Source organism: Sturnira hondurensis, unplaced genomic scaffold, assembly GCF_014824575.4.
Source record: "Sturnira hondurensis isolate 20B ecotype Veracruz unplaced genomic scaffold, ASM1482457v3 Scaffold0022201, whole genome shotgun sequence".
NCBI classification, from domain to species: domain Eukaryota; kingdom Metazoa; phylum Chordata; class Mammalia; order Chiroptera; family Phyllostomidae; genus Sturnira; species Sturnira hondurensis.
The window spans coordinates 310,952-334,699 of record NW_028094832.1 but is presented as its reverse complement, the minus strand read 5'-3'; the positions used below and the strand labels follow the sequence as shown (position 1 = coordinate 334,699).

Here is a 23,748-nt window from a genome sequence, read left to right as displayed (position 1 = left end):
CATTTCCTGTAACCCCAGTAAAACCCCAACCTCAACACAGAGAAACTACCTCTGGAATTAAGACATGAGGTGGAAAAGTTAAATAAAGAACTTTTCGAATTGAACAGTAAGGCTGTCACTTAATAAAAAACAAAGAGCTTGAAGAAGTAAGTTAAAACATTCTTAGGAAACTAGGCTCACCGAACAAAATGCCAACAAACTGAAAAATCTGAGCTATACCCAAAATTACCTCATACTGAAAATTCACTTTAATGATTGTATTTTGAGACTGAAATCAAAAGGATAAAATCAGAATAACAGAAAAAATTGGGGGCTGACTGAAATCTTAAATATAGGTGCTGTTTTATTAGAAAGAAAATAAGAGAAAATTAGTTTAGCTGTATTATTAAATGAAAGTATAAAATTCAGAAATTTGCTCTAACTCATGGATACAGGCAACAGATGGGTGGTTACCAGATGGGAAAGGGGGTCAGACGTATGGTGATGAATTAACACTGGACTTCAGACAGGGAGCTCACTGTGGTGGACACAGGTTTCAGATCATAATGTGGAACCTGAAACTTACATCATGTCATCAACCAATGTTACCTCAATAGAAAAAACCCATTTGCTTCAATACACTTGGGGGAAGAAATAAAGTTAGATTATTATTTTGAATTCAACAATTTTATAGTTGCCAGCTACCTTATTATCCCCCCAAATATCATTTGATACCTTTTACTCTGTGCCAAATGAGGATATTTGCCACTGTAAGGTTTTGAGTAAGCCAACAACAGGATAAAAAAGATTTACAAAAAGGGGGAGAAATAACAGACTCAAAACACAGCCAGTCTTTCGATATTCTTTAAACCTCCGATCTCAGACACACAAAGGTACATCCCAGGCCCGGACTCACTGCTGAACCCATGCACCCGTGCAGGATGGCGCACTACAGCCAGAGGGCTGAGGGCGAGAGTTAAGGGTGTTTAGTGGAAAACATTAAGATACACAGAAATGTGACATGGCCACCATTAAAAGAAGCTGAGTTTATAACAGAGTACAGACACTAGGAGGAAGACACTCCTACCAGATCGTGTTGGACTGTCGCACTCTGGGACCAATTATATTAGACTAACAATAGGTTTTAAAAAAGAAAACAAACAAATATATTCCAGGTAAGAAGAGCAGCTGTAGAGTCATTAGGAGCGCAAGTCTGAATTCAAATTGTGCCCACGCTCTCTACTAGTTGTGTAAAACTAGGGGCAAGCTCTTCCCCGCCTCAGTTTTCACTTCCTTTGTTGTGGAATGGGGACAAAAGTATTCACCTCACTGTAAAGACTACGAAGATATTAGCCATTACCGATCCTTGTGCAGATTACTGGAGGGACCAACAAAGGTGTACCTTCAAAACCGACGTCAGCGCATGCGTGATGGCAGGCTTTAAACAGCCAAAGGGCTGTGGAAAGCAGAGGTCACACCTCTGGCTGGACAACAGCAAGGAGTAGGAACACGTGTTATCCGGAAAACAGGGGGCTAGGAATGTGTATATAAAATACAGGCCTGCTGAAACCTTTTTAAATAAGGAAGAAGTCACAAACACATAAAATCGTTAACTACATGGGCGAAGCTAGAGAGGACAGGGACAGAAACTCAGTTATCTGTGTGCACCATTTTGTAGAGTTTACTTTGGAACCGTATAAATGATGTTTAAAAGTACAAAACAAACAATTTTAAAAGCAATCCTTAAACATCAAAAAAATTTAATAAAATATAAATCCAATTAAAAAGTACTCCAACTGAGTGAAAAGTCATTTACTGTCACACAAAAGGAGTAACAAAAGCCAGCATAGAAAATGACAGAACACGTTTTTCTCATTCAACCCGAACACCATGCCTGTGAAGTATATGTTATCTCAGTTCCACAGAGGAGGAAACTGTGGCTCAGAAAGTGAACTTGTTGGGATCACATCAGTGACCAGCAGCGTGGAAATTTAAACCTAGCTTTTACAGCAAATCCTTCCCTGGGCCACCGCACTGCGTCTCTCTGTTTGTGTCTCTGCTCCACGTCCTCACCACCTCGAGTTCCTTCCCAGCTTTGCTTTGCCTGTCCACACCTCCTCGCCCACCAGGGCCCAGCTCAAATGTCTATGTGTGGTAAAATGAAAGCAATGAGCTGCAGTGTAACTGGTTCTGCACTCAGAGCCAAATGCAGGCTGGAAATGCATTGTTTTCTTTATAATCAATTCCCTTTTAGGAATTTTTACTATTATCATCTTTGAAAATGTATTGTTCAAAAAAGCTTTTGGGATTATCAAGTTAATTAGAGTGCTGTTTTTATCTCATATACACAATACAAAAGGAAACAATAAGTGTGTCGCAGGTCCTAAGCCCTCCTGAGCTGTTAAATGCTGTACATAACACTGGTGATAAAACGGTAAGTGAGAAGGACTGTTCCGGCATAACCACACTTGCCTTCAATGGGAACAAATGAGTGTCCCACAGGTGGTATGGAAACTGCTTGCTTCGTGACGTGTAATTATATACCAAGTTAATTTGAAAGCAATATTTCATAATCTGATGTATATTCTTTAAAATTGCAGTTCATTTCCCCACTGAAACCATTCTACACTTCAGACTTAGAACATGCCCATCAGTAAGATGTAATTCACAAAGGGATAAAACATGTATTTCTCCACAGCTGAGTCTGGACATTGGAAGAAGTACCTGATTAGTATTTTTGATTGGCAGGTAGTCCTCATCTTCTTTTCCTTCAGAGCAGTGGCGAGTTTTCTTCTTGTGTTTTTTACTGGTGTGGGAGCGACTTGACTTTGAGTCTTCTGCCTGCTCATCCAGGATAAGGTCGTATTCTGCACTGCAGCAGCTAGTTAAGGCAAATGTGAGAACCGACACCAGGAATACACCAAAACGTGAGTCTGGTGAGCAAAGAAGACCAAGATGTTAAAGGTAACTTTTTAAAGGAAAAGCATCTTACAAGCACAGTTTATTTCTAAAACAAAACAGACTCATACATATCCCTTACACAGTCAGAAAAAAAATGGAGAGAACCATTGCTTGTACATAGGCAGCTAACAACTGGTAAGTGGACAAAAGTGTGGCGGGGGGAAAGAACTATACATCCACAAATGAAATACAAGAAGCTAAAAAATAAGAAAACATCTGTCAATAATGAAAAAACTTGGAAAATGAGGCACATGTTTAACTGAAAAAAAAAAGAAAAAAAGATAGTACAAACTCCAATGCCAGAAAAGCTATATAAAAAGTACATTCATGTGACTCTTCTTCAGAAGAGTAAATTAGTTCAACTCTATTGAAGGAAACTTAGCAATGCATATCCATGGTTGCCATGCTTAGATTCAAGCAAGAATTTAATAAAAAATCAAGTTAAATGAAGGCTCACATAATAGGAATATTATTTTAAAAATTATTTTATTGTTCAAGTACAGTTGTCTGCATTTACCCCCGACCACTTCCCCCCACCCCCAGCCATCCACACCCCCTTGAGTTTTGTCCGCGTGTCCTTTATAATTGTTCCTGAAAACCCTTCCCCCATTATCCCCTCCCACCTCCCTTCTGGTTAGTGTCAGATTGTTTTTAATTTCAATATCTCTGGTTCTGTTTTGCTTGCTTGTTTTCTTGATTAGGATCCACTTAAAGGTGAGATTATATAGTGTTTGTCTCTCACCACCAGGTTTATTTCACTTAGCGTAATGCTCTCCAGTTCCATCCATGCTGTTGCAAAGGGTAGGAGCTCATTCTTTCTTTCTGCTATGTAATATTCCATTGTGAAATGTACCACAGTTTTTAAAAAATATTCTACTTATTTATTTTTAGACAGAGGGGAAGGGAGGGAGCAAGAGAGGGAGAGAAACATCATTGTGTGGTTGCCTCCCACAGGCCCTACACCAGGGAACCCGGCCCACAACCCAGGCATGTACCCTGCCCAAGAATCGAACCAGTGACCCCTTGGGTCACAAGCCAGCACTCAATCCACTGAGCCACAGCAGTACGGGCTACCACAGTTTTTTGATCCATTCATTTACTGATGGGCACTTAGGTTGCTTCCAGCACTTGGCTACTGTAAATTGCGCTGCTATGAATGTTGATATGCACAGGTTCTTTTGGATTGAATTACTTTTTATATTAAACTGGGAACAACAAAAAGCCTAGGAATAGATATATATTTAATGATATTGTAGTACTTCAATGTGATATTATTCCTTTATAATAACTTTATAAAGGAAGATATTAACAATGATGAATGAATGCTATGAGAAAACCTGGGAAGGTGTTTATAAAAAATTAAAAGTGTAAAAACCTTAAAGCAAAAACCATACATATCATATGGTGATTATAACCTCACAAAACTTTATAAAAGATCAAGGCTTGCCAGGAACAAGGACAAATAAATACCGGTTTTCTAGATAATAGGATGATGAGTGAATTTTTAAAATTTCACATAAAAGTTATAAAAATGGTGATAATGTTTTAATTCAGAGACAGAAACAAAACTAAACAATGTTGTCCAGTAAGGGGAAATGTAAATTTACGCTAACCTCTGCTGACAATAATCTCAGTTTCTCAAACAGATTTTGGGGAAGGCTAGAATAGCAGGTTTCAAAGGAAAGCTTATGAGGAAGCCCTGCACGCAGGGTTCTTTTAGTGGCAGGGGGACAGAGGAATCGCAGACACACTTCCCTCGGAGACAGTGCCGTGTCTGGTGTCACACTTCCACAGTGTACACTTTCCTCGGGGATGACACGCCCTCTGCCTAAGACTAACCAGGAGAAAAACACTGCACCTCTTTGCTTTTCAAAAGATGGCTTAAGACACTTGTCAGCCCATACTACCCTATTATTACTGTATCATCTTGAACTTCTCTTCTCCTTTATACTCTGTCACCCTGTGTCACACTGTCTGCAGAGCAGCTTCTGGATCTTCTCCTTTCTCAGATACAAATTCACTAGTTCTTGCCTATGATTTCACCTTAGTGTGTGGCATTTCACATGCTTCTCTCTCCGTGCAAATGGCTTGAAGAGAGGCGTTCCTTGCCCTACCTGGTGCAGCTCAGTGGACTGAGTGCACAAAGGGTTGCTGGTTTGATCCTAGTCTAGGGCACATGCCTGGGTTGCAGGCCAGGTCCCCAATAAGGGGTGCATGAGAGGCAACCACACACTGATGTTTTTCTCCCTCTCTTTCTTCCTCCCTTCCCCTCTCTCTAAAAATAAATTAAATCTTTAAAAAGAGAGAGAGGTGTTCCTCAAAATGCTGATCACAATCCATCAGTGGAGAGCAAAATCCATTTAGTGGGTCACAGCCAGCATTTTTCTAATAACACAGAATAGGAAAGAGACCGCATGTCATTGAAGAAGAATATGGGTGCATGTGAATGATTATACTTGGGCTGTGCTGGATCAAGACATAAACAAGACATAAACTGTATTTCCTAAATGACACAGCACAGTTAAATAGCACCCCACCTCGGCCCCATCCCCTCAGCCCTCCTCTCCCCCATATGCCTGCTGCAGCTTTAACGTCACTCCTTTTAGTGTTATTGAGGGTATTCTCTGACCTTGGCCTCTATTAAAAATCCCATATCCCACAAATGTACTTCTTTGCAATACCCTATAGATGTATTTAACTCACGGCATTTATTTAATGTCTGTTCTCCAGCCCCAACTCCAACAGCAAAACATAAGGTCTGCCCTGACCAGGTGGCTCAGTTGGTTGGAGCATCAGCCCATACGCCAAAGGGTTGTGGGCTCGATCCACGGTCAATGCACATACGGGAGTTAAATGATCAGTGTTTCTCTCCCTCTTTCTCTAAAACTATTAAACATTTCCTCAGGCGAGAATTTAAAAGAAAAAGTATATGTAAGCAGGGACTATGGTTCACTGCTAATCTTAATATGTAATCGACACCAAATAAATATTTGTTGATTATGTAATGCCACCAAGACACTTGTTGTATGTCTTCTTCTTCACTTATCCTGTCTTCTACTCACCACTATGATCAACACTTCCAGAAGATGTTAAATCTCCACTAACCATTTGAATTAAACACTAATTTGTGATCTCTCTGACTTCTTTTCCCAATTTCTTCCCTGAGGTCTAGTCTAGCCAAGTTAAACTTGCTTCTACTTCTACTTTTTAATCTTCCTATCAACAGTCTATATATACAGCAATTTTATTTTCTCTCAAGATGAATAAAGTGTGCCTTTTTAACTGACTTAAGACAACTTATCTGCACATTAGATTATTTTCTAAATCCCCTTTCCTTGCCACAGTAACAAAGAAACAATATAGAGTATGATGTGGAAAATACGTATTTATCTTACATATTACAAACATGTTTTATCCCCCCTCTATTATTGTTCCCAAAATTATAAATGCCCCACTAAAATGAAACTTACCAATTACCCAGAACATAAAGACCATCCCACAGGGTCTGACTCATGGATTTCCTTTTCCTTGTTCAATATTCTGACTGAAAATAATCAGTGGTTTACACCAAAACATGTCTGTCTTCTCTATCAACTTCAAAACACTAAAGCAGGCACTGTTCAATATTAGCTACATGAGATTGTTTAAATTAAAATGAAATTAAACAATTTTGAATTCAGTTCCTCAGTCCATCATGTGCCCAATAATCACACGTGGTCGGCAGCTATATGAGACAGTAGAGATAAAGTAGATTTCAATCACTGCAGAAAGCCCTATTGGACAGTACTGGGCTAGGGATTCATTCTCAATCATGCCTAGTTTCCTTTCCTCACTCTTAGTAATCGAACACCTGGAATTTAAATCACTATAATACTATGCAGTCTTTTTTCTCAGCCTGAACTACTTCTGTGGGGAAAAGACGCCCCCTTCTACTTCATATTCTACACCTGCATTTCCTTCTACTTGTCCCCTCACTCCCCTTCTTCCACTGCAGTTACTACTGGTTATCCTAAATTTAATTGTAAAGACTTGATAACTAAATCTCAAGTGTATTCGCTCCATACCTTTTATGATGTTAAGGTTCCAACCATGTCCCCGGTATGTTCATCTTTTCAGACTAAATCTTAGCTCTAGGCCAGGCTGTGGGCAGGTGAAAGCCTCTCCTCCCAATGCCCGCCTGAGCGCCCGCAGACTTCGCCCACCTCTACCATCTCACAGCGCCTTACGTGTTTAACCGATCAACGTGTTTTAAAATGAGCATGTCACGGTCAACCCGCATTCATCCTTCCTTGACAACTACACTGAAAAGAAACACCTTTGCAGCACGGGAAAAGGGAGTCCTGAAAGCGCCAACAGAAACTGGAGAACAAAGAAACCATTTCCAGAAAGAGTCATGAAAGAAATAAGCTTTGCAATGTGTGGAGTAATAGATTTATAGTGAGAATATCAATGCAAAAAACAAACTACATAACATGAACAGTATGTTTCCTTGATTCTTCTCTCAACTTACTACTTGGAAGAACCCAAATAAAATGGTCAAGTCAGTGGATCTCTGTCACCCTACAGAAGTCAACTCTCGCTCGCCAGGCCCAACGAGTCCTTGTCGCTAGACTGACAATGTACTAAGCAGAAAGCAGCAACCGGATTACGGAAAAGACCAACAGAATTTTGATGTCTACATGTTCACCATCTCCAAAGTTAAACAGATGAAGAAGGTTTAGCATAAAGGATTTAGCTTAGCTATAATAAATGTCTGACCATGAGGAATTTAAAACATTATAATTATAAAGAGAAAATACGAATCTTACCTGAAAAATCTTCTGAGAATAAGTGTTAACTTTAACCTAAGAGTAGGAGAGAAGAGAAGTAGGCTAAAGGTTCATGTCAACCCTAACTTTCTCCACACAATAGAGAACATACTGAAAACCAGATGAGTCCTTCACACACCATCTGGATTCGGGAACTTTCTCTATAGCCTTTGTGACTTTTTACAACACAGAGGGTCCACGTATCCTAACGGCTTGGGAAGGATACTCCTGCCTGGGCTTCACTTTATCTTTCAGGACCAAATTGGATGGTCTATCTTGTTCCTTTTCATACTCCTTGAAATCACTCTTGGTATATTTTCCACCTGTTTATAAAAAAAATAACATAGTAAGAAAAATCACCTAATTAATCAAGAACAAAAATTACTTAATAAAAGGTATAATATATAAGCGCCATTTTAGAAGTGGCATATATATGAGGGGATAAAAAAAAGTCAGAGAACCAAAGAATTGCAGGAACTCATTCTGCTGTTTTAACAGGTGGCATATGCTGCCACCTAACGAGATGCGTGACTATTACACCACCATGCTTTCAAATCTCCCACGACAGTGCATACACACATTCCCCAGAAAACGGCGCAGCACTTAAGTAGCGCCATTACGTCCATGAGAACATTGGGTCCAAAGGAAGCTAAGGGTTTGGGACTTATGTCTGAGATCTGAGAGGCTTACAAGTTTGGAAGAAGTGAGGCTTTACCGACTCGTGACCTGTCAGAAGAGACCCTGCCCCAAATCGTGAACAGAGCGGCCAGCAACCGGGGACGACAGGGTTGTGTGTGCAGAAGCTCACTGAGCGGCGAGGTGGGAGGGCTGGTGAGAGCACCGAAGACAGCCTGTCTCTGCCCTGAAATTCTCGCTTACGAGTGTTTTTATTCCTCTTGAGTGCCCAAAATAAGACCAACAATAATCCCTCCAGAGAAACAGGACCCACTGTTAACTCCTGAGTGGCCTGCAGCAGCAGGCCCAGGACAGGAGCTCCACGCAGCCCTTCTGTTCTCCAGCCCAGCCTCCCACCAGAGGAGGGTTGGCACATACCCGCAACCCGGACCTGCGCCTGCCCAGCCTTTCCTGCCCCTCAACTACCTCGAGGCAACGCTTCCAGTGGGAGGTCCAAGACAGGGAGGGGTTTGGGCTGTCAACCCTACATCCATCTTGACTGTTGTCAGGATCTTTAAACAAAGGAGAAAATAGAAACTAAAGGGGCGAGCGGGCGGGGATCAAAGACAGGATTGCTCCTGAAACAGAAATGGCCAGGAGACGATGTTTCATGTCCGTGGGAAGCACTGTAGCGGGAGCTCTAACAAACACTCCATCACCGAGGACAGCTGTGCTGTGTCAGCGGTTTCACTGTGGAGGCGGCGGCTGCGGCGAAATGGAAAGAGCGAGGGATGAAAAAGCGAGGCTCCCCCCATTCCTATCCTGACGGCGGAGACAGGTCCCAGAGGCGACACCTGGACCCTCCGCAACTCACTCTCTCACTTCCGCACGGGAAGTAACGCCAACCCTGCCCAGAGCTGCCGGGCTCACTAAATACGACTGCACGGGCAATGCCTTGGCACTGTGAACGGTACGCAGCATGTATTTATTACATGTGAATCCGTAGCATACAAAATCACTCAAAATTACCTGAGATTAACAACAAACTGAAGTTTAGATGGCAAATGTGAAAGTGAAGCACGTCTCCTAGGTGATATTTTACTTTAGAAAAAACATGAAGAAATTCAATTAGAAGTCAGTAAACTACATTGAAACTACTTAGGAAGGTGGTATCGTTTCTTCAGTGGGTGGACAGGTTAAGAAGAGAGAACTGAGAGAGAAAAAACTGGATTTAGGGCCTGTTTAAATCATCAGTTTGTTGATCCTGGATAAATGACTTCACAATGTTATAGCTCAAATTTCTTTCCTATAATGAGGCACCGCAATAACACCTGTTTCACACATGTCCCCAGTGGCAAACTACAATGAACTCTCCGGGGGAAGGCACAGAGACCGGTGTGGCTGTACTCGTGGGCCAGCACACACGGGGTGGGCCCAGCAGCCCGTCTGTCCTTCCTGAATGCAGTTATTTCATTCTTTCGTTCACACAGCTGCATTCATCACATGTAACAAACACTTCTTCCTGCCTCAACTTAGTTTCCACAAGTCACTCAAAACAGACAGGAGTGTCGAAATCTAGTCATGTATTCTGGCAGTAGGAAGGCTTTGTGGGAGAAACGACGACGAGGACAGGGCACCTCACTCCAAGACACTCTCCTACCACGGAGGGCACGGCATCCACTGCGCCTGCCAGGCCTAGTCCAGTCATCAATAATTCCGCTGTTCTCCAACTCCCGTAACGTAACACAACCACCAAGCAACTGAGCACATCACTCCCAAGTAAGCATCATTAAAATCATTGGAAATAAAGAAAAAGGAAAGTGTTATAGAAAAGAATGTAATCCTAGAATTCCTAGTAAAATTTGGCATTACAAGGTAAATAACTGCCCAGGTGAAATATTCTATATGTACCATAACCTTTTTATCCACTCGTCAATGTGAAATCATTAAAAACATTGCATCAAAAACCAAAATCCCACATTATTTCAGCACGCCAGACACTCAACCTTAAGTGTGACATGCCAAATTTATTCGACATAAATAGATACAAACATAGATATATACAGAACTTCATATATATATATACAGCCCTGGTGGCTCAGTTGGCTGGTGTATTGTCCGTTAGACCAAAAGGTTGCAGGTTCAATCTCTATTTGGGGTGTGCACAAGAAGGCAGCTCATCGATGTTCCTCTCTCTCTTCCCCTCCCTCCCTCCCTCCCTCCCTCCCTCTCTAAGGCAATGAAAAAATACCCTTGGGTGAGAATTAAACCATAAATGGCAAGAATTATACCACAGAGCATTTCTCCTAATTAACAACACTAAATCAAAGGAGATACATACACACACACACACACAAAACATGGAAAGTAAAACAGAAACAAGAAATAAACCAACATACCTCTTCCTTTCCATTTAACCTTTGCAACAGACTGGCTAAAATCCACATGTATTCTTCTGTCATCTATAAGTACGTTGTCCATTTTGAAGAATGCTTTCTCACAATCTTCTTCCTGGCATTAGTTACAAAAACTTAAGCATAAATCTTTATGAAAACAGTTTGCTGTTACTAAAACAAAGATCTGAATGCTTATTACGCACCAAATGCTGTTAAATTCTTTGTATCTATTACTTCAGTTAACTCTGAAAACAACTATATGAGGTACTATCTATTATGGCCTTGCATTTTCTCAAAGAGAAAAGAGAGGTTCAGAAAGGTGCGGAAAGGCCAAAGGTCACACAGTTGGCAAGGGTGAGGCCAAGATTTGAACTGAGGCTGTCTGACTGCTATGGACATACATACACATGCTTACCAACTGTCTTATGCAAGTGCACAATCCCTTTTAGTCAACACCCATAGTTGTCCTGAAAACTGGAAGATGTTTTTATGAATCTGATATTAAATCCATCTGGCAGTAAAGCCTAACCTCATGGGAGGCCATGGCCTTAAGTTGTCCCACTGTGTATGACTATTCCTTTGTTTCAGCGAAGGAGTATTTTTGTGACTGATTACAGGATGCGAGCCCAGAGAAGTTCTACATAATTCACCTGTGTGCACACACACAGAGCATTATCTCAGTGAATTATGATATGCTAATAAAAATTAACAAAGGAAAACTTAACAAGAGCTCCATGCAATAACATGTATAACTCTTACAAATATAACACTGAGCAAGTGAAGCTACAAACAAAAATATACATGTTTCCATTTGTATCAAGTTTAAAACTAGACAAAACCAGTCTATGACCATGGAAGCAGCATTGACAGGGAAGTTATCCGCAGGGCACGCAGAAAGGCTTCTGGGGTCACGATCCCGTTTTTCTGCTAACGTTTTATCTGTGGGCCCGGGTGATGGTTCGCATGGATGTACTGACTGTGGTGACTCACCAAGCCATTTACTCATGAGCTACACGTTTTCTGTATGTAATTGACTCTTCAGTTTAAAAACTTTTGGCTCAGATTATCCAAAACATACAAAACTTGTCGCACATGGAAAAAATACAGACTAAATGATGAGCACTTACAAAGAAGCTACTGGCCAGAGGAATTATGAAGCAGAATGATGTAGCTTAGCCTGATTTTCAACAAATAATAAAGGTCACAAAGGATCCACCTCAAAAACTGAAATGGTAAATCATGAAAAAGAACTGATAGATTCTTTAAAGTTGAACTGAACTGCATATTCATGGGAAACAAATATTCATGCAGAAGACTGAGAAACATAGGCAGTCTATTGCTATAAAAGACATGAAATTATATCCCACGGTGTCAACAACAGGATGACACTGGCGGGCCTACACATGGGATCGTAGCAAACCAAAGGCAGAGATCTCCTTCCTGCTAGCACAGGGGCACCTTGCAGACACAGTTTCTGGACCCCTGACAGTATCGAGGTCAAATCTGGTAGGTGTCTGTCTTCCCAACCCTGCTTTATTCCTCTTGTAGTCCTAGGACTTATCACACTGAAACATAAGAGGCGTTCAATGAATGCTTTAGAATAACTATAACTTAGACTGAGCTACACTTGGACACACATCTGTCCAAAGCTGTGTAAACTAGCATAGTGGCAAAAAGCAATGTGAGCGGAGTCACATATACATGAAGTTCAGATCCCAGCTATGGCATTCACAAAGTGCATGATTTTAAATAAGTCACATCACCACTCTGCATCTCAGTTAACTTACTTGGAGAAGGAGGACGGTACCTACCTCATAGAGTAAAGAGGAAATGCATGTCACGTAGCATAATGCCCAGACAGTTACTTGAGTAACATAACCTATCGTTATTACTTTAGACCCAGAGGGGACCATCTAATCCAACACTCGAGTTTCATTTATAAGGAAGTTAACACCTAGAACGAAGAGCTCTAAACTGCCAAATGCCGTATACTAGCTATTCAGTGACAAAGCTTAAATTAATAGCTAGAACTTATTACCCAGTCCAGTTCTTTCTTTACTCAAGTATATATATTTATCTATATAGCAATGAAAAACATTTACAGAATAGGAAGAACTTTACCTAGAACTTTATACAGTTTTAAAGATACATGAAATGCAGATTGCACCTGAACCTAATGTAAAGGTACATATATTAACATCAACAGATGTTGAATTTATCCCCTGTTTGAATACAATAAAGTTATTTTTCTTTGGTACCTAAAGAAAAGGCACAGTAATTTTCTAATCTTAGAGACCAGAAAAAGTTCTGTGACTTGTCACATTTTGGAACCATGTAAAAACAAAAAGAATATCAAACTTAATAGATCTATAGCACGACCCACCTTTTCAAATTCAATAAAAGCATAACAGAGGGATTCTCCTGTCTTCCAGTCTCGAATAACTTCACAACTGAAAGTTTGCAAAAAGAGACTTTAAAAAAAAGGATTCACTCTCATTCTTCAAAAGTGAACAAAAAATAAGACAGTTATTAAAAGGCAAAGTTAAATTCACAGCACTATTTTTCCAAATTTCTTCCATTACAATTTTAAAAAAAAGTTCACCAGTCCCCTAATTAGAGATCTAATTCCACTCTAAATGCCTATGTAGACCTACAATTCTAAATTCCCAGCCCTGGCTGGTGTAGCTCAGTAGATTAGCACAGGCTATGAACCAAATTCCCAGTCAGGGCAGATGCCTGGGGTGCAGGGCAGGTCCCTGGTGAGGGGTGCCCAAGAGGCAATCACACACTGATGTTTCTCTACCCATCTTTCTCCCTCCCTTCCCCTCCTTCTATAAACAAACAAACAAACGAACAAATAAATAAATAAAATTCCCAAAGAATTGAAGGAAGAATAAGATAAAAATATTTAATTTTCTGCCCTGGATGGTGTAGCTCAGTGGATTGAGCATGGGCCTATGAAGCAAAGGGTCGCTGGTTTGATTCCCAGTCAGAGCACATGCCTGGGTTGCAGGCCAGGTACTCAGTGGGGGACACATGAGAGGCAACCACACACTGATGTTTCTCTTCCACTCTTTCTCCTTCCCTTCCCTCCTCTCTAAAAATAAATAAAATATTTTAAAAAAATATTTCATTTTTCTGTGGCAAATGTATACTATTGCTAAAAAAATTTTTAAATCATAATTCACTTCTAGTTCCCAAATGCAGATAAATTATAGCATATAATACTACCGTTAGAATAATGTATGCGCATTTATACATATACACACATTTAGTAAGTTTATAAGCCTTGGAGATTTTGAATTTTAGTATAAGCCAAGCTCAAATTTAACCCCGTAAGTACAGCTGTTCTGCAGAACAAACCCATCTTAACGAGCAAGTGAAAGGAACAGAAAGGTGGAGCTGAAACCAGCTGGCTTGTCCCTTCCCTTATGTTTCCTAGTCTCACTTTACATCAACTGAGACAGGAAAGTATATGTTCAGCTGTTACGGTATTTACATGCATATGTTCAGCTGTTACAGTATTTACATGCCCATTGAGATGTAAATATTACACAATGACCTAACCAAACTTAACCACAATCAGAGTAGGAGGAGGAAAGAATGAACCTGGGAGGTTAGTGATAAAAGTCAAATCCTCACCTTCCCTAGCAGATAATCAGGATGGAAAACTTTTTAATAAATATGATATATTGTAAATGGGTGAAGGAATAAAGTTGGGTAGTTGTTTATAGAAAGATTTTTCTTTCAACAAGAAAAATCAAGGGGAAAAAACATGAAATGAAATTCTAAACATTAAATAATACTTTTTAATTAAGTATTCCTCTTTCTCACAGAAATATTAGCTTTGTAGACTTTTGCAGTAATAATGCAGAGGAAATCAGTCAAAAGAAAAATTTGGAAAAACGTAAATTCAAATCAAATTTGAATTCTATTCAAAATTCAAAATTTTGAATTCTATTCTATTCAAAATTCTATTCAAATTTTGATATAGATTGCTGGTAAATCTAGGGAGAACATAAATGAGATGAATATTTTCAATATTAATGAAGGTTATCAAGAATACGACAGAGCTAGACTTAAACTATTCCATTCACCTCCTGTGAAAATGTGTTGGAAGTGGGAGAATCATTCAATTATATACGCATACGTGCATGTACATATTTTTATACATACTTATACACATATGCATATTTTTCTTCCCTACTGTCACCAGCACAAAATTCACCTAGAGTTCATAGATTCACCAGACACATGTCAGAAAACCACAAATATCTAGTTTTCCTTAAATCTTTCACTAATTCTAGACATTACCTTCTTATTGGCCCAAATCTTGAGAATATTATCTCCAGATCCTCATCTGTGGTCACTGGATTCAATTTACACACAAACAGCACATTTTCTGGAGGTTTAATATCTGCATCAGGTAGGTCTCCCACCTAAATTATAAACAACCAAAAATATCAATCAATTCCTTTACTTAAGTTTCCCTTCCAAATATTCTGTCAAATGTTCCCCAATGACTTCATATTATTAGTAATATAGAGGAGTGTTTATTTATTTTTTAAATGTATTTTATTTTACTTTTTACTTTTTTAAAAGATTTTATTTATTTATCTTTAGAGGGGAAGGGAAGGAGAGAGGGAGAGAAATCAATGTATGGTTGCCTCTCGTGGGTCTCCTAGTGGGAACTAGCCTGCAACCCAGGCATGTGCCCTGACTGGGAATCGAGCTACAGTGGTCTGGCTGGCTGGTGCGTGCTCAATCCACTGAGCTACACCAGCCAGGGCTATTTATTTTTTTATTTTTTAAAGATTTTATTTATTTTCAGAGAGAGAAAGGGAGGAAGAAAGGCAGGAGGGAAATTTCAATGTGTGGATGCCTCTCAGGTGGCCCCCACTGGGAACCTGGCCTGCAACCCAGGCATGCGCCCTAACTGGGAATTGAACTGGTGACCCGTTGGTTTGCAGCCCTTGCTCAATCCACTGAGCTACACCAGCCAGGGCGGGAAGGAGTGTTTTAGAGTACTCAATTCTACTCAGGTTTATTTTGTCCTGTAACTACTATTCTACTATTCAATTCCAATACTTAAGCTGTACAAAAAATTACTCATTAATATACATAAAATTTCTTCCAAAAAAAACTCTTTAAAAATGATGAGTAACCCTGGCTGATGTGGCTAAGTGGATTGAGTGCTGGCCTGAGAACCAAAGCGTCGCCCGTTTGATTACAGTCAGAGCATATGCCTGGGTTGCAGGCCACATTCTCCAGTAGGGGGCGCTCAAGAGGCACTCACACATTGATGTCTCTCCCCCTCTTCCTCCCTACCTTCCTCTCTCTAAAAATAGATAAATAAAACCTTTAAAAAATAACTTTAAGATTTTTTAACTAAAAATAAAAATAATGAGTACAGCAATAGATCCACTTAATATTTATAAGTTGAGTATCTACTTTCCATTCTTAAAAAAGGGACTTGGCACTATATTAATAATGGAATCAAGTTTATTTACTTTCACATGTATTATTATGTTACACAATATTTAATCCTGAAAAATACTTGGCTAAATTTTTGTAAGATTATCAACAAGCCAGAAATAGACAAACTAATAGTAAGTATGTATTAAATATACTGCTGAATAACTAAAAATATTGTTGAATAAGATAATCATCTCACCATTTCTAATACAATAGCTTGAGTTTTGGCCTCTTTCTCTGCTTTTATCTCTTCTATTTCTTCAGCTGATCTTCCTTTGAAATCATCAATTTCTTCATCTGCTCCTATTCGACCACTCTGTAAGGCAGAAGTTATTCACATATATATTTAAAGAATAGAAAAATCTTTTAAAAAATGAGATATTTGGCTTTATTCTTAGTTCTATCAAATGTGTTGGAATAGAATAACTTCATTTGTTTCACAGAAACAAACTTCTGAAAGTGACATTTACAAACTTCTGAAAATTAAATTAATTTTACATTACCCAGACCAGTCTTCTAATTTATTGTTAAATCAAAATACAGTTATACAGAAACATTCTGGTACCCAACTTAGTGCTAAATGCAGAAGATAAACAATTTTAGAAATTAAGCACCAAATCCAATTATAAAGATAAATTTAACTTTAAAAAGTCTCATAAGCAGAAATATACTTCAAAATATGAGGGAAAAGTCTGCATTATTCCACAGAAATTTCTGGGGTCCAGCCTGGCTTCAGAATATTGTCCAGGTGAAAAATTCCCTTAAAAGATGATAGCTTAATTTAGCCTCAAAGCCAAGTTAAACATTCCTACTTAAGAGTTAGGAGTTAAGAAAAACATTCTCCCGAAGTATCCCTATCAGCTTCCAGAGAAAGGCCCCTCTGGTGGAACCAAAAATGAAGAAAGGGTGCTATAATGAGAAATTAAAAAATAGCTAGAAAAATTAGTATCTCCATAAAAAAGAAAAAGAACTCTAAACTTATGCTAGAATAATTGATCAAGCAAAATATTCATTCCGAAGAAATAAGTTTTAATAGCCTAAAAAGCAAACGATATGCAAAGCATTAATTTGCGTATACATTCAAATACAAAAGGACTCGACTTACATCCAGTTGTTCCCTAGTCGGTTCTGGTGACCGATCAGGAATTAATAAATCCGGAGGGTCATCAAATGGATCATCTAAAATCACTGTATGATTAATCCTTACAAAATAAATCCATGTCAAATGTTACATTTACATTATTTCAGAATCTATGTTTTACTTTTTATAAGTATTATTTTGTATCTCTAAAGACAAAAGCCATAAACTCCTAAATTTTATTGCACAAGGATGTTATTAGAGTAGACTGTCACAATTAGTGTTACTGTTTTTGACTGTTTGATATTTATTACTCTGCACTACTCTAAAACAATATAAGGTCTAAATCTGAGTACTTTTGCCACATCTCTCGATAATCCGCACTTCTAAAAAAAAACTAAATTAAAGGCTTAATAATTCCTTCCAACATAGGCAATTATAAATAATCTGTACAAGTTTATAACCATAAAACTTCTTTTTTATTACAAAGATTCTTATAGTCTTGTATCAATTCATATTTTGTAATGACCCACAGAAAGTTTTACACATGCCACCACCACTACCAGGTCAAACACCGCAATATTCTGATCCACTCAGACAGTAAATTGGAAGCACACCTGATATCTTGATATGGTACAAAATCCTTGTCGACGAAGGTCTCGTTGATTTTCTTAATTATGTCCATGCCTTCCGTCACCTCACCAAACACTGTATGCACACCATCCAGGTAATCTAGATTATCTCCTGTGGTAATAAGAAACTATAAAGAAAAACCAAGAACACAAATACACACATGTATATAATTCAAACTGAAATTAGTTCCAGACTGACAAAAAATACACACCATTAAGACTCTCACTGCATGGACTCTTACCCACTTGTTACGAGTACAATACTAAGTAAAAGTACAAAGCTTAACACAAAATGTCAACACACACACACAGATGCTCTGATTCTTAAAAATACTTGGACAAAGCAAGGCTCAGTTCCTGCACAAGGAAACTGCGAGAGAAAGATCCATCTACCCCAAGTGGGGTTTCAGTGAGCATTAAACAAGACAACGAATGACAAATGCTCTACGTGACCTGCTTTGAACTAAGTAATGAATACAAAAAGGACCAGGGGCACGGTGTGAACAGTGATGATCTGCGAACAGTGGGATTGGGGGTGACGCTGCTTTCTTCTTTGTACTTTTCAGTGTTTTCTAAATTCCTCACAAGTTTTGCACTTAAAAAAATTATTTTTGTGATGTCACATAATTTATATTGAAACAAGTGTAATTTTTTTCTTCCCAAACCATCTTTAATTGAAAATTTCCCCTTACTGGATAATTTTAAAAGATAACTTTGTGGGATAATCCCAGCCTTTCCTTTTAAAGCAAAACGTATCTTCTCACCCACTTCCTAACCTGAGATCCATGCTGATCACTGCCATTGTTCACCATAGACACGGTGCCTTTCTTCTTGTGCTTAATTCTTGGCACTTTTTCTACATCGAAAAACCTTGCTTGATCGCCATACAGCTGACTGAAAATATATACAATAAGGTAACACAATATAAGTATTCTCAACATGAAATACAGAAGTACTAGTAACGTTGGCTACCGTTTCTTTATAGAAATACCAGTATGATTCAAAATTCCTCTATTATACTATAGGCATTTAGGGAACTTGGAAAAAATCTAATCTGAATCTAATCTAATCTGAAAAAATCCAATCTCATTTTACATTGTAAAATGTAAATTGAGCCCTGGCTGGGTGGTCTAGTTGGTTGGAATGTTGTTCTGTACCTCAAAAAAGGTTGATTCCTGGTCAGGGCACATACCTAGGTTGCAGGTTTAATAGGGCAGGCAACTGATCGATGTTTCTCTTTCTCTGTACTCCCCCTTCCTCTCTCAAAAATCAATAAAAAACTTATCCTTGGGTGAGGTTTTTCTTAAAGATTTTATTTATTTTTTAGAGAGGGGAAGGTAGAGAAAAAGAGAGGGAGAGAAACATCAATGTGTGCCTGCTTCTTGCATGGCCCCTACTCGGGATCTGGCCCACAACCCAGGCACGTGCCCTGTCTGGGAATTGAACTAGTGACCTTTTGGTTCACAGGCCAGCACTCAACCACTGAGCCACACCAGCCAAGAGGGGTGAGTATTTTTTTTTAATGTAGGTTGAAATATGCTAGTTAACAATGTAAAAAGGTAATTCTATTTTTACTCATTTAAAAATAAAAGAACTTACCCAAAAACAGACTCTCCTCCACGGCCAGTCCCTGTAGGATCCCCAGTTTGTATGATAAAATCCCTCTGTAATATATAGAAGACTTTATCAATTCACAGAATTTGCTAGGTGTTTCCAATAACAAAGGACATTGACTAATACCCACCAACTCACCTGTACATTGTGAATAAGGCAATAATTGTAATATTTTACTTTGCATAACTTCAGGAAATTCAAGCAAGCTGAAAGAAAATAAATAACAAATTTATCGCAGTAGTTCACAAATACATTTTTAAGTATAAGCACAGTTAGTATCATTTAATTTCTAAATTACCATACAAAAGCTCCCCAAAGTGGTCATAGGTTTAAAGCCAAAAAGAGGCAGTGAGCCTAAAAAGGGCAATAAATTTTTAATTATCTTTTTTTCTTTGCATTTCTCTGGCATCTGAGCTAATGGAGGAAACTGAAACTTATCTGAGATAAGCAATCATTTATTCATTGATTTTTTAAAAGATTTTATTTATTTACTTTTAGAGAGAGGGAAAAGAAGGGAGAAAGTGAGGGAGAGAAACATCAGTGTGTGGTTGTCTTTTGCACACCCGCAACTGAAGACCTGGCCTGCAACCCAGGCTTGTGCCCTAGATTGGTAATCTAACTGGTGACCTTTAGGTTTTGCAGGTGTGGCTTAATCCGCTGAGCCACACCAGCCAGAGCTGATTGATTGATTTTACAAGAGAAAAAAAGAAAAATTAGTCACAATACTGGCCATGTTTGAAAATACCATTTCTGCCACTTAAATAGTAAAATGGTAAAACATGGGTTAAAAAATGCCACAAGAGTTCTAAAAAGAGATTGTTTCTGACTGGAGAAATTAGAAGACCTGCTGGAGGCTTTTAAAAGAACTGGATTGGCAGAGAATAGCAGACTTGTATCAATATAATGTCACATGGTACAAATACCACAGATAAATGTACAGAAGATAAACAACTCTGGAGGAAAATACTGACAATTATGAGATGCTGCACATGTTGAGGGGGTAGTGGGTATATGGGAAATCTCTATCTTCTCCTTGGTTTTGCTATAAACCTTAAACTGCTCCAAAAAGTAAAATCTTAATTTTTTAAAGGGAGGGAGAGAACCTATAGATTAAGAGATTTAAGAGATTTAAGAGATACATCAGCCAATATAATGCTATATGGCCCTTGCTTGGAACCTAATTTAAATGACCAAATATTTTTTAAATGATTATAAGACATTAAGAAAATACAAATTATACTAAGAAAACTTGCTAATTTTTTCAGATGTGTTAATTTGTGGTTATGTAGTCTTTTTTAAAGTATTTTCTAAGATACAAATTGATGTAATTACAGATTAAATAAATCCCATGTTAAGTATTTACTACAAAAAAATCCAGTGCACGTGGGGATATAAATGAAACAATATCAGTTGCCTGTTGACAGCTACTAATTGAAACTGGTCATCAACACAAGGGTTCACTGACATGACTCTACTTTTGGATGTCTTATGTTTTTTATAATGAGAAATAAGAAAGGAAGGAAGGAAGAGAGGAAGGGAAGGAGGAAGGAAAAATAAATCTGGATAGGTTTACTATTGATTAACAAGTAGCTACAGATATAAGTATATAGCCAATCGCTTACAAATACATACAAACAGGGTGGGCTTATGTTTTTAGTGTTCTAAGGTAACTATGCAGAGGCCACACTTGTCCATCTGTACCCGTAATTAGGTGGGGTAACCCTATCCCCCCTTTAGTTAGTGCCTCACAGCTCGGGGAAAGAGCCCTTCTCATTTGTCAGGTGCTGCTCCGCATGATGAGCGGCAAACAAACTAGAGGAGAACAAAACCAAAGGATGATAAAAAAATACACATCCCTGTAACATCCTTTGAACCTCTGGATCCCGCCATCGCTATAGCCGCACTCACCCCGGTAACATGAGACAATCAATTCCTTTCTTTCAGCCAGTTTGAGTTGAGTTTCCACCACTTGCACAAAATATCTTAATGCAACGATTTATATGGACCAGTCAATAACATGAACCTCCAGTGTGTGCCCTCAAAGTGCCAGGTGTTGTACAAGGCGCTCAGGACACAGCGATAGACTATTAAGGCACAGGCTCTCTTGGAATTTATATTCTTGAGAGGATACAAGACCTGCAAATAATTCCAGGACCACACACCAATGTTTCAACAAAACATGTGTTGTGTGACTTATAAAAGATCTGAGACAGCGGAAGAAACAGATCAAACTCTGCTTAGGGACAATGGAGAGACACAGTGGATACCATGCTTGACCTGAGAAGAGCAAGAAGTCTGCCAAAAGGACACCAGTGGAGAGAACTGTGGGGAAGAGGCAATAGTAGGTGAAAGGCATGGGTGTTTGGTTGAGTAGTTAGTGGTGGGGGTGGGGGTAGCAGGAGGCACTCGTACAGCTTCGAGGCTTGTTTCACCCTCTTTGGTGGACTCTGCATTTCATGGGGGTAGGACCCTAATTGTAACTGATCTCTCTTGGCCTCCAGATTGTTCCTATTCTGATACATTATCCGTAGTGCTATTATCTTTCTAAAACAAGTGTGCTATGCTTCAGTGCTGTTTCTTAAAACCTTCAAAACCTCTGGTCACCGGTAGAGCACACAAGACTATGCACGATCTAACAGACACAACCAGACTAGCAGCTGCCATTTCATGTCACATACCATTCCTTCAAGTCACGCCAAACTACGTGCTGTTTCCAGAAAATCCCAAGCGACCTCAAAGAAAACCCTCAATTCCACTCATCTTTGATAGAGCACGTACAAGGGTTCTGCATTCTTGGCTCGCTTCAACTCCCCGCCCCCAGCCAGGAAGAATTACTCCCTTCTCTGGTTTCCATAGCAACTTAGACATCTTTCTCTATAACACTTAAAAAGTTAAATGGGTTCCAGCGCAGATTTCCCTCAATGTAAAATTAGCTCCTCAAGGACAAGGTGCCTATCCCACGGCTTGGCAAAGTCTTGTATACTCGTCGATCGCTGAGTGTGCGCCCAGGTTCCGTGCACACCCCCGGAAAGCCCTTCATCCAGGTGGGACGCCCACACTCACTGAACCAAGCACACCCCCCCTGTCGCCAGTAAAACGCAGTAAAGCCACTAAAGCTTTGTGGGGACTCCATACGCTGCCAGGCACAGCACACGCGCATTTAAAGACCACAAGCCCCGCCACCGGACTGGCCCGCTCCGGACACGGGGGAAGGGTGTCCGCATAAAAACTTTTCTAACCAAGGCCCGCTCGTAAGCGCCGGGTCGCCCGCACCAGCAGCCCAGACGCTCAAATTAGACGACGTCGGGGACTGGGCGGCGAAGGGAGAGTGAAGAAAAGAGATCGCCACCCGGGCAAGAGGTTGTCGGGGCGGGCCTCACCGCGCGGCCGCTCCTCGGTGTACAAGTCGATGACAATGTCGCCCAGAGTGGTCTCCAGCAGAACCGCCATGGCGCCCGCTCCGCCTCCGCAAAGCGTGAGCGCCGGGGTTGACAAGCGCAGCCCGTCGTCGTCCACGCCACGCGTCACTGTCGGCGCGACGCCTTATTTCACCACCCCTTCGGCGACACCGCCCCTTCCCGGGCCGCACGCTAATGCCCGATTGGTCGCTGTTCCACCGTTCCCTTGGGCCCCGCCCCCGGCGCGGCTCTTTTGAAAATCCCGTTGCACTCTGGGCAAATGGTACGGAATACAGTCCTTTAATAGTGCCCCTAGGTCCCCGGCTGGTGTGGTTCGGTAGACTGGGTGCCCCGCCTGCCAGCCGAGGGGTCGCGGGTTTGATTCCCATTTGGGGCAAATTCCTGGGTAGTACGCCAGGCCCCCAGTGGGGGGCGCGTGAGACGCAGCCCCAGGATGTGTTTCTCTCGCTCCTTTCATCCCTCTCTGAATGTAAATAAATAGTCTTTTAAAAAATACTGCCTCTGTAAAGGATTTTGATCCTTGTTTGTTGATCCCGCTCAAGAACGGAGCGGGCCTCGGCGCGACCTCTTTTCTTCACGCTTCTCGCACCGCCTAGCGGGAGGGCGACGTACTCCAGCCACGTATTCGAGCTTTCTTGTTGGGACTAGAGATTTCCTAGTAAGTGTCGAGTTGTTCCCTAGAGTCTAAAACTTTGGGCCTTAAACTTACAATTTTCTGTTCAGAGAGATGGCTAACGGAGTTTTTTACTGTCTAATCGTGTCTATAGCAGA

The 23,748-nt window shown here is 40.0% G+C and overlaps 1 protein-coding gene across 2 annotated transcripts in view; it reads right to left on the bottom strand.

Moving 5' to 3' along the window:
• Positions 1 to 23,063, bottom strand: part of PPIL4 (peptidylprolyl isomerase like 4) — a 28,564-nt gene extending 5,501 nt beyond the window's left edge. Inside the window, exons 1-12 of one of the 2 annotated variants that reach the window (XM_037034782.1) lie at positions 22,939 to 23,063; positions 19,697 to 19,764; positions 19,544 to 19,608; positions 18,709 to 18,838; positions 17,930 to 18,072; positions 17,340 to 17,436; positions 16,434 to 16,550; positions 15,074 to 15,198; positions 13,143 to 13,209; positions 10,763 to 10,874; positions 7,975 to 8,071; positions 2,704 to 2,851 (exon numbers count right to left, since the gene is read on the bottom strand). In XM_037034782.1, coding sequence (XP_036890677.1) covers positions 2,704 to 2,851; positions 7,975 to 8,071; positions 10,763 to 10,874; positions 13,143 to 13,209; positions 15,074 to 15,198; positions 16,434 to 16,550; positions 17,340 to 17,436; positions 17,930 to 18,072; positions 18,709 to 18,838; positions 19,544 to 19,608; positions 19,697 to 19,764; positions 22,939 to 23,008 — 1,239 coding nt within the window. In that variant the 5' untranslated portion in view covers positions 23,009 to 23,063. The remainder of the gene's footprint in view (positions 1 to 2,703; positions 2,852 to 7,974; positions 8,072 to 10,762; positions 10,875 to 13,142; positions 13,210 to 15,073; positions 15,199 to 16,433; positions 16,551 to 17,339; positions 17,437 to 17,929; positions 18,073 to 18,708; positions 18,839 to 19,543; positions 19,609 to 19,696; positions 19,765 to 22,938) is intronic. The other variant, XM_037034783.1, reaches the window with a different exon arrangement.
• Positions 23,064 to 23,748: the final 685 nt, after the last annotated feature.